The 12,213-nt window shown below is 35.4% G+C and overlaps 1 protein-coding gene across 3 annotated transcripts in view; it reads left to right on the top strand.

The window, feature by feature from the left end:
* Positions 1-12,213, top strand: part of LOC108734479 (protogenin) — a 153,128-nt gene that overhangs the window by 105,893 nt on the left and 35,022 nt on the right. For 2 of the 3 annotated variants that reach the window (XM_018466060.2, XM_018466063.2), the window contains one exon: positions 11,160-11,525. In XM_018466060.2, the coding sequence (XP_018321562.1) occupies positions 11,160-11,525 (366 nt within the window). Of the gene's footprint in view, positions 1-11,156; positions 11,526-12,213 lie in introns of all 3 variants that reach the window. The other variant, XM_018466061.2, reaches the window with a different exon arrangement.

Genomic DNA, 12,213 nt, shown 5'->3' with positions numbered 1-12,213 from the left:
ATGAAATTTTAGCCGCGAATACAGGAGCTGGGTTGCAATTTTTTCACCCGCGAATAAGGAAACCGTGAATAAGGAACTTTTACTGTATTCCTATTTTATTTTTCCCTTTCTTGACTATTAAGGAAATTTAGGCGGGGTACTGTCCTTCAGAAATTAAATCCTCACCACCTAAGGGGCTGTTCAAGTAATATGGAACTCAGTTTTTAAAGATTTTTGATACCTCCTCGTCATTAATGACACAAAGTGTATAATTAATCTTTGGATCTTTGAGTACCTAATTTATGATTTCTAAATATAAATCCAAGTATTCGAGAGTTGTCAGAATCGATGTCTTTCTACAGCTAGGTAGGTTGCTTCCCCAAGACCAATAATCTCCTTATAGATTTTTAGATCATCTGTAAACATTAGCGCTTTAGAGTGTTTAACAGTCAAACTCATATCATGTATGAACAAGTTAAAAGCATAAAATACGGGAACCTTGTGGAACTCTTAAGATACAAGAAACCGTTCAGTTGAAAAGGTGCCAACTTAATCTCTTATAACTACACAATCTATTTTTGAAGAAAATACATAATCTACTCTTCAAGAAAGATTTCATCCAATTCAACATAGCACCAAATAGCTCGTAATAATTAATTGGGTTTACTGATTAATAAATCAAAATTTGGACTGAGGGCTCTACACTTGTAGGGATATATGGTAGCCCTTCATGTCTTAGAAAGTGTACTACCATCCGACATTTCCTTTTCCTTATTCCTTAGCACCCTTTATTCTCCAACTTTATTCATTATAGGTACCTCGTCATTTCTAACCTTTTCTATCCACTTATTTTCAAATTTGTATATCGTAACACCAAATCTCAATATCCGAATATGACCTGTAAAAAGAAAACTTCGTGTGTGGACGAATGTTTTTTTAATAGTTGCAACAGAAAGTGGAGAGAGAAAAGTGATGCCAGGAGATTTTTCATAATCATAATTCTGTAATTTTGTTTGTGAAAAATCTTAATTCTGAAATTCTGTTATACTATTGATTTATGATTGGAACTGTTACATGACGAAAGATCCCTGGTAACATTTTCAAAACTCATTGTTCTGAAATTCCATTCAAACGGGTTATAGGAACCGAAAGTTTAAGTTCCACTGTTCCACAGTTCTGTAGGGTAGTTTCGCGTTTATCCCTTTTTAACCGGTTTGTTGAATTTCAAAATAGATGAGAATCTTAGTGGTTATGGTTTTCTTAATTTCTTCCTTGTTATCTCAGAAAAGCACCGCGCAAGGGTTTTCATGAAAATTTCTTTCAATCAATTGTTACTTCCTTGAACAAAATGTTGCGGTTATGTGCAATTCGTTTTCGCCCAGATCAATGAAAGAGAGCGAGCCATTCCCTCTGGCGGAAGTTCAATGCACTTTTTATTACTGTGCACCACGAACTCCACGATGGCGAATCCAAGGGGGTGAAAGGGGTTGCTGGATTGATTCATGCCGTCACGTCAACATGCGATAAAATGCATTGTTCTTGTAACCGAGCTCCCAGTTGAAAATTATATTTCAAGCATGAAATTTAAATCATATGCTTAACTGAATACAAGTAAATGCATAATAATTTGAAAAGAATCGGTTATTGTTATAGGTAGGTACATATTTTGAATAATGTTTTAATAATTAAAAATATAACATTGTCTATGTTATTACCTCAGCTACAGTTAATTTATTAAAAAAACTAGCAGCGAAACCCGGCGTTGCCCGGGTTAAAATACATCGCATGTTTAATGGTTAATATGCGAGTATTTGTGGTGGTGGTCTTTAAGGTTGGTAAATTGACTTTACCACTGAAACAACACATACCAGCGGTTTCGCCTTTTCCGTGCATGACAATTTTGGAACTTTCCAGATCATTCCACATATTTCTAGAACTTTCTGGAACATTCCATATCAATTTTAACAGTTGCACACAATTTGGAACTTTCTAGATCATTCCAGAAATTTTTAGAACCTTCTAGAACATTATAGATCGATTGTAACAGTTGCACACATTCTGGAGTTTTCTGGATCATCAATTTTTAGAGCTTTCCAAAACGTCTCATAAGTTAGAAAAGGACAGATGTATATTTTTTCTCATTTTCGCCAACCACAATCACCCACGAGCGAAGAAGTTGTATAGCAGTGAGTGAGTGATTAACTAAATAATAGTAGTGTTAATTAAATAATAATTAGAAAAATAAATCACATAAGTGCGGAAGGAATTTTATTACGCGTCAATACGTCGAGTCTCTTTACATGTTGATATACATATAGGTTTGAAGCTTCACAAATTATTTTATGTCGTATAAAACATTATCAAAAATGAGAAAAATAACAAGGGTTTCACTAACAAGGATGATAACTTCAAGGTTTACTGCTGAATTGTGGGGATTGTAACAAGTCATATCTTATTATTCAAACAGACAGGTCATTTTCCGATCGAATTAAGGAGTATAAGAGCATATTGAAAACAATAAGAATGAATAATTCAGAGAATATTAAATAACTTTTACGAAAATTACAAAATAATCTACTAAAGTATCGAAAATTAATAAATGAAATAAAAGCGATTTGATTTTAATTTGAATTTAAACGATTTAATAATTTAACATTACAAAAAATTGAAATAAGTACATCTGCAATATTATTATTCTCTTTAAATTATTAGACCTCATGAAAATATTATGTTTATTATATATCTTGGCAACGTATTGCTAAGGTACGTTACCCTTTTTTATGGGCGGTTCGTTAAAGGCCCTAGGACCTTATTCTTTCATTAAAAAAGAAATTAATTGCAATACTTGTAAATATCCGCATACGTACGCAAACTACAAAAATTATTTCGAAGGCGCCCAAAAACGTCCGGCATTTGACGTATTTCATTTGCAGCAAAACAATAGCGTTTTGCACTGGCGTTTGAGGCACGCGCCGTTTCATACAACCTCATACAAAGATGTCAAAAGGATTTAGTTCAGAGTTACAAGCCGGTCATGACACAAGACGCGTACGTCTATCTAGCGCCTAGGAAAATACACGTGTAGAAACTACCGCATTGGTCAATGCAATAATACTATTCTGTACTAACCTATGACACTGACACAGTGACCTATTTCGAATTACTTGGACTATCTACATACATATATACGTAATACAAGCCTGCAACGTTAAAAGAACAAAGAAGTAGGTACTCTAGGTTGGCTGTAAACATAATTATCGCCAATCACACTTAATCTATTCTAACAAATAACAAACAATACATGAATACAAAAATATAAAAGAAATATAACACGGATGCTGCTAAGTAGCAGCTAATTCAATACGACGTTGCAAAGTCATATTTCCTTGCGTGATCCTACCAGGACCGGACTGGCTCTTGTCTGTACTTTAAAATACGTTTTTCTCGAAAACGGTGGATTTTCAGACCACTAACGTTTTATAGTGTCTTACCACCTCCTGCTCTTTCAGAAACACTCTGTATATAGTCCATAGTCTGTTTACTTCATTAACTTATATTTTGTACTTCTGATTGTTCATGCCGATTTTTTCACATTTCCTTTCTTCTTCTTTCCTTCAGTATTCAGTTGTTCTTGTTGATCTAAATCTTGCGTTAATTTCTAAATACCTTCTACCGTTGATTTTGTATTCCCTTAAGTGGTGTGGTAATTCCGTCCATTCTAGCATGATTGCTTTATAATCCTTGGGGTATTTGGAGCTTTTAATTGTATGTCCTGAGTTTGTGTTTGAATGTTCTTATAAATTTCATTTAATCGAATCCATATACATATTTTACTCTGTTTCTTACATCTGAAAATTACGTTCTTTCTCTGCACAGCTCACATCTCATGAAAATATTACGTCTTTATAAAATCGTTAATTATATTTTGCCAACATTTTTTGAAATTAATTTATTAATTGAGGTCACTTCCGGAAAATTTCCAGGAATAGCATTATCGACCGCTTTCATAAATAAGCGAATATTTAGCTTGTAAGGATGTGAATTAGATTCACGTGTTTTTCTTTCCTTATGAAGTAGATATATTTATTATGTATTGAAACTGTTCATGAAGCTACTGTTGCTTTACCTTGGCTGTAGTTAAATAAGTAATTATGTTTGTTACAACGAACTGTTTCCACGTCTTTATAATCGATTTCTCATTTTGTTTTAACACAAAGCGTATTGTTGAAAATTATTATTATTTGTTAATTTGCAGCATTTTTTTAGAATCCATGCAGTTAACGTATGCTCTCAGACAAGGGCCAACCGGATCAATAGGACAATAATTTAGTCAGAAATACATATTTTTAACAATGTAATATTAGAAAATACCACAAATGGCGCGGTAAACGCCATCTGTAGTACGATACTACATTTTAGGATTACTCGTATGCTCCAACAAAGTCCATTTAAATATATGGATATCTACTTGCTGAAACGAATCCCGGCGTAGCTAACCTCAACGTGATAGGCACGTTACCACAATCGAATAAATCGAATGTAATATTAATGAATAATTTATTCAAAGTAATTGAAACAATAATTTAATGATAGTACAAATAGGTAAATGAGGTAATAATAATACTTGCCCTCCTTGTTATATATATTATACTTGAGGAATGAAGAGAATTCGTAATTATTACCGTGAGTGAAGACGATCACCCCCTCACCACCCCCACTGACCCGTTATTATTACGGTTCTTCAAATTGATTTTGCATCTGAATCAATGCCTAATGAATATTGATACGGCTATTTAAACGGTTTCTAATTGGCCACTACCTAGTTGTAGAAGGTGTCTACCAATTTTAAACTAATAATTTCATGAAGGTATTTTACCCTCTAATGACCTAAAAAGGAACTGATGGATACTGTGTAACAATATTTTATAATATAATAATTAATCAATAATTAACACGTTTGCTTACCCACCATTTTCATCATGCATCTTTCATATTACTTACTAACTTATCGATCAAAAATCCAGATCGTTTATGGCGATGGAAAGTTTTGGCGACGCTAAACCGTAGTTTATAAAAAAAACAAAATAATTCGTTTAAAATCGTTCTGTAAACATTTCTGGTTACCCTGCAGTAATTATGATGTTTCGTTGGATTCTCTGACATCATCAACGAATGAATTACATTCAAATCCATTCAGTCCAACAAAGTCAAATTAAGATCTTGACCTCAATTTTGTAAATTAATTGTCGTTTGGATTCATTCTGTTTTATTTTTTATAATACTGTATAAAATTCCCGTTTCTGCCTGTAATATGTGACTAGACTTTCATGCCTGAGAAGGTGTCCTATACTTCGTTTACTTTCTGTAGCGATGTGACCTTCAGTTTGACCAGCGCAAAGTAGAAAAGAACAGCACTAGGCCTGAAAAGGAAGGAGACAACTCTCGACCAAACTGTTAACCGGTGAGGAACGTATAGTCCGTACAGTACTGCACAAAAAATTGACCATTTTATCCACTACGATTACATTGCTCAAATGTGTTGTTATTGGTACCATTTACTACTGAAAATATCAACGAGATGTTTATTTATATTTGAAGATATATTAAAGGCTTTAGCGCTTGTTTTCGACTCGCACTACTATTTATGATTGAACAAAACTTTTGGCAGGTACTGTATGAAAAAGTATGTTAAATGAACAAGAGTCGAGAGTATAATGAGCTTTTTTCTCCCTACCTACGATTTTGCCAGCGCACATCCAAGACATTGGAAGGGGCACATCGCTAGAGAAAGTAAATGAAGTATACCAACCAATCTCTCTTATTTCTTATTGACTTCCATAAAGTCCTCTGTTCTCCTGTTGTTTCTAATACCTCTTGATATCTAACCTTCTGTATCCACAGTATCCTCATCACCACACGCGCCCACTGTCCATATTTCACACCCGTACAGCGCCGTACTCCAAACATACACCTTTAACAATCTTTCTCAAATTTCTAAATTAATCGTTCGCGAGCATAGCAGTGACTTTTTCAATTGAATGCGACTCGATCCTGCGCTATCTTCTACTTTATATTCCTACAACGATCGGCACATATATTAATTACATGTGTCCGTCATAATATATTCTAGTATTGACAAAATCGATAAGACATCTTGCAAGAACGGATTAAATTATAACAAAAACAACATCTTGAGTTGTAATAAGACGCAGTCGCATTTTTGTTTTATGTTTAACTGTCGTAGGGTCTAATTTCGCAACCAAAATATAAGAAATATGGCTAGGGCTGGATGATGCTCGTACATTTGAAGTAATAAATAACTATATGGTCAGTAAAAAATGCTCTCGCAATTTGTTTATGTCATTAGTTTATATGCTCGAGCGCTCTCATAAATTTTTATGCGCTATAAAAATCGAGGAGCAGGGAACTTTTGCTTTGTACGTAACCGTGACCTTACCATTTGGGAAAAAAAATGCTTTACTCGGAATTCGTTGTCTGTTTAACGATTTTTGCCTTTTGTAAAAGAGCAATCAATGTAAACGTTATAAGGCTTTTATTAAGTTTATCTTTTAATTATTAAATGATTCGTACTCCCAATGATACGATCGATTTACGTAATCGATTAAATAATCAATTAATAGAGGCACGAATATATTGTAATAATTGAATAATTCGGATGTTTGCAGTATACGATGGAAAATGAAATCGAACAATGTGTTACGTTACTCCCTGACAAATATCGCACTTTGGTTTAAATGATACTTTTATCAATAAAACGAATTCATTTTTATGTTTAAAATAATATTCGTAATGATTTTGGTAGGATGATTGCTAGCAAATCTTGCTTTGTAGAATTGAGATTTAGATTGAGATGGGCGGTGGTAGAAATGAATTATTAAAGGGTGGTTTACGCTACATCTTTTCACGTCTGGCCGTGTGCGTGACAGTTCGCAGCGTATTAGCGAGTTTAGACTAGAGATGCACCGGATAGTGGAATTGCTGGGCACTGTATAGCCAGGTACCAGGCGGTACCACTACGGTTCGTGGTTCAGGTCTTCGTTCTTGCGGGCTTGACCACGAGAAACAGCAAGCACAAGAATTATTTCGAAATAAGAAGTAATTTAGTAGGTATTCCAATATTTTGAATTTCTGCGGGTTACGTATATTCGATTTTCAATTTTTTTGCGGCATTATGTTGGTATTCATGTCTCTTACTTACACTAACAAGTTCGGATATGCTGAATGTTCAGTTAATTTTTGACAGCGGCTTTGCTTGGACGTGTTATGGCTCGTCTTCGATTTTTGTCTATTCTAAAAATTGGATTAAAGAATCTGTATCAAATTTGGATGAAAAACAAAATTAAATGCGCACTCCTCATGTTGACTGTGGCATATGATGAAGTTACGTTGGATCGAAACAACGTTTATCGGTGGTATAAAGTGATCTCAGAGGGCCGAGAAGATGTGAACGATGAAGAACATGTCAGACGTCCGAGCACGTCAACAACAGACGAAAACATTGATGAAGTGAAGAAAATAGTATTGTCCAATCGTCGAAGCACCGTTAGAGAGGTTGCTGAGGACCTAAATATATCGATTGGCTCCTGCCATTCGTTTATTTTACCAATGATTTGGGCATGAGACTGGTTACCGCTAAATTCGTACTAAAATTGCTCAATTTCGAGCAAAAACAGCACCGCATTAACATTACTAATGAGTTGTTGGACTCGACCACCCAAATTTACTCCAGAGGGTCGAATCATGGGTTTATGATTCTGACGTGAAAGCTAAAGCTCAATCATCTTAATGGAAGCTGCCGCATGAGCCAAGACCGACAATAGCGCACTAAGTTAGGTCGAATATGAAGGTTTTGCTTACAATTTTCTTCGGTTGTAGGGGCGTGGTGTCACAGGGTAGAATGTCAATTAGAAATATTACCTACAAGTTATGCACAATTTGCGTAAAGCAATCCGTCAGAAACGCCCGGATTTGTGGAAGAACAAAAATTGGCTTTTGCATCATACTAACGTCTCTGCTGACACATCGTTGCACATGCGCGAATTTGTCGCCAAAAACAACACTAATAATGCCGCAGCCACCGTATTCCTCAGATCTGGCCACCTGTGACATTTTCTTGTTCCCGAATTTGAAGAGGCCCGTGAAAGGACGACGCTATCCTACGATTGAGGAGGAAAAGATGGCACCCAAGGAGGAGCGAACAAATCACAAAAAATGATATTTTGAAGTGCTTTGAGGATTGGAAAAAATGTTGGCACAAGTGTAAAATATCTGGTGGGGATTAATTTGAAAGGGACAAAATAGGTATTCATGAATAAATAAATAATTTTTGAAGAAACACAAAATTCGCGATACTTTTTGAACAGATCTCTTATACAATCTTAATCGTCAATTTTCATAACATAGGTTTTCTGTTATACTTATTATTAGAGGCAGTGCACTACCGATCATCGTTTAAGGCACGAATACGGTACGGCGTAGCGAAAATTATTTTATAATGAAAGGGTTGTACAATTTCAATCCATGTCCGTTCGAGAGTCGGCTCGGAACCGATATTGTGTAGCGTGAACCATGCTTTAGGTTTAAATGTTTGTAGGCGGCTATGAAAATACGTGGGCTGAAATTGGACATGGTTTTTAAGAAATAACTTTTATATTCTGTTTGTGATCTTATTAATACTTACGATAGAAAAGGAAAATAAATTTAGTTTTTAAGTTTATTGCTTTTTCCCGATTTTGACGTATAAATTGAAGGTTGTATTGACGAAGGATGTAAAAAAAGAAAATCGTACTTGAAAGTGTCGTGTCGTCGTTGTCAACTTTTAGGGCACTTCATTAATAAAAGTGAGCCATGAATCACGTAAATACAATGAATCACTGTTATTGTTCTTTAGTAATCCATTCATAATACGAAGTACACTATTCAAAAGAATTCCTTTTTTGGTTAAAGCGAAGTTATATAGGTAGATTTTAAAAATCCAATTGAGGCAAAAATTTTATTACAATAAATTATTATTATGTACACATCATCATCATCATCCTAAGGTCGTCAGTCCTAAGACTGGTTGGACACGCACCTCCACTGCTTTCTATCCTGAGCTAATCTTCGCATTTCCCTAAAACTAGAACATCCAACATCCGAAACTATTTACTAACAGTAATCTAATCTAGGTCTACCTCTGCCCCTCCTAACTCCCTTTTCTGTCTCTAATAAGTCTCTGACTAGACCTTCATGCCTGAGAAGGTGCCCTACTAACCTATCTCGCCTATTCCTTATTGACTTCCATAGAGTTCTCTGTTCTCCTACTCTTTTTAATACCTCTTCATTTGTAACCTACTCTATTCACGGTGTCATGATTCGTCTGTAACACAACATTTCGAACGCTTCTAACCTTTTTCTTTTCGTAGCGCCCACTGTCCATGTTTCACACCCGTACAGCGCCGAACTCAAAAAAAAACCATTATTAGTCTTCTTCGAATTTCTAAATTAATCGTTCGCGAGCATAAAAGTGACTTATCTTTATTGAAGGCAACTCGACTCTGCGCTATCCTCTGCTTTATATCCCTATTACTCCTTCCGGCCTGACTTATCTGACTTCCTAGATACTTAAAATCAGTCACTTCTTCTAATCTTTCGTCTCCTATCATTACATTCGCTCTTTCCCTTGCATACCAGTAGTTTTGTTTTACTTTTATTTATCATGAATAATTATATATTTTCTGTTTCAATCGCATTCAATTTAAAGATTTGTAAGTATTCAAAAACGTTTATTGTAAAACCTTTCCTTTATTTATAAGTAAATTGAAAGTGATGATTTGTTTCTAAGAAATGCTTTGCAAAATTTAAATTGGTTCTTTTTGTAAACTAAAAGGGTAAAAATGGCCATTAAATTGAGTTTTGATGGATGTACCTGTTGGACCTATATAGAATGAATCATTCCAACTTACAGTTTCCAGTTTTTCGTATTTGTTAATTTTGTCTTTAGAATTTCACTTTACTCCTAAAAGTTTAGCTAGCTGTTAACGCAAACAGCGATATTTCTTTTAGTTGTATGGTGCGTTGATTCGAATTTGCGGTTCGTTTCTGGTAGTTCTTGTGAATTTTTGATAAAGAATTTACACGTTCTCATTAATATGATCTTCCTAAGATCCTATCATGTTGGCACGTTTGAAAGTGTACAGTCGATTCAATTGAAAAACAAATACCAACTAGACAGCGATACACTTCCTGTATTTGAATATTTCATCAATTGGTTCTTAGTCGCTTCTTGGGATTAGTCAGTTATTTATAACGACTACCTACGGCGCGCTGATGAGATCAAATAAGGTTAAAATTGAGTTCCGCATTTGGCAGTTTCGATAAATATCTTTTATAGGGTTTGCCCATGTCGCGCTGATGAGATCAAATAAAGTCAAAAATTGAGTTCCGCATTTGGCAGTTTCGATAAATATCTTTTGTAGGGTTTGTCTAGGTCGCGCTGATGAGATCAAATAAAGTCAAAATTGAGTTCCGCTTCTGGCAGTTTCGATAAATATTGTAGCGAGCACGAGTGTGCTTGTATGCGATTCGCTGACTAGCCGCGGGCGCTTTTCTTCATGTGCGCCGTATTTGTAAATGTATGTGTCGTACCTGTGTTCCGGGAAGCAGTTAAACAGTTCCAAGAAAAAATAAACTATCCGGATGTTTCTAGAAGGTTCCTGAAAGTAAACAAAAGAGTATTTAATGGAAGAGACGATCGCCGAGAGGGGAAGAAATAAATTGACCGTTGCAAAAGTGAATCCAGAAATAAATTGGCAGTGATAGCGGTGAAATAAATAGCGCAGTGAATAGTGATATATCAACAGTAGTGTAAATAAATAGAATAATTCATAACCTAAGTTTAGTAATAAATAGAATAATTCATAACCTAAGTTTAGTAATAATTTAATGGTGTTTTTAACTTCTTTAATAATTTATAGTTTTTGTCGTTATCAGTCTTAGAAGTTAATTTTGTTAAACCAACGAACATTACATTATCTTTTATAGGGTCTGCCTACGGGGCGCTGATGAGATCAAATTTGAGTTGACAGTTTTTCGATAAATATCTTTATGTTGTTATTGTTACTCAAATACAAATGTTGGTTTCAGAAATACAATAACGCATTTTCGTTTTTTTTCAGAAGAAGTGGTTCCGTTCAGCGTATCCGTCATACCCCTATCGCTTCACCTAAAAGACCCACAAAGTGTGGTCGCGAAAAGAGAAGCCTCGGTTACGCTGTCCTGCGAAACCACCTCTGCAAGCGATGGCCGTCTACAATTCGCCTGGTACCATTGGAATAATACCATCGTGCCCGGAAACGACTTATTTAACCGGACCATCCTCCCTAACGGGACCTTGGTCATTCCTAGGGTCGTTCCGGGCGGCGCCGTTAATAACATCAGGAAAGGAGTTCGTCGCGGGGGCGGCGGAGTTGAAGGCGAATATCGATGCCTCGCGCGAAATAACAAAGGTGCAATACTGTCAGGGCCGGCACAACTTACCATTGCAAGTGAGTATAAAAGTTTTCGCATTGTTTTTAGGATTCCATACCTTAAAAAGAAAAAAGGAATCTTTATGTTATCTCTTTTTTTTTGCCCGTCCGTCTGTCTGTCAAGACACTTTTTCTCAACGCATGGAGGTATTAACTATCATTACAAAAAACAATTATTTGTAATATTGTAATTATTCGTTTTCGGGAATGATTTTGGGGGAAAGGGACTTCGAAAAAGCGGAAAGAAACGTCAAGACTTGAAACTAACAAAAAAAAATTGCATATACTTTAATAACAATTAAAATAAGTTCCCATAGGTATATATTTGCTTTTTTTAGTACTTCATCATCATCACAAGGTCGTCAGTCCTAATACTGGTTGGACACGTACCTCCACCCTTTCTATCCTGAGCTAATCTTCGCATTTCCCTAAAACTAGAACAACCCATATCCTTAACTATCTGCGAACAGTAATCTAATCTAGGTCTACCTCTACCCCTTCTAACTTCCGTTTTTGCTTCTAAAATGTCTCTGACTAGACTTTCGTGCTTGATAAGGTGTCCTACTAACCTATCTCGCCTATTTCTTATTCAATTCCATAGAGTCCTCCGTTCTCCTATTCTTTCTAATACCTCTTCATTTCTAACCTTCTCTATCCACAATATCCTCATCATTCGTCTGTAACACCACATTTCGAACGCTTCTAA

This window comes from Agrilus planipennis, unplaced genomic scaffold, assembly GCF_000699045.2.
Source record: "Agrilus planipennis isolate EAB-ADULT unplaced genomic scaffold, Apla_2.0 scaffold129, whole genome shotgun sequence".
NCBI classification, from domain to species: Eukaryota; Metazoa; Arthropoda; class Insecta; order Coleoptera; family Buprestidae; genus Agrilus; species Agrilus planipennis.
Note: the sequence above shows the minus strand (reverse complement) of the source record. Positions and strands in the feature narration are given on the sequence as shown.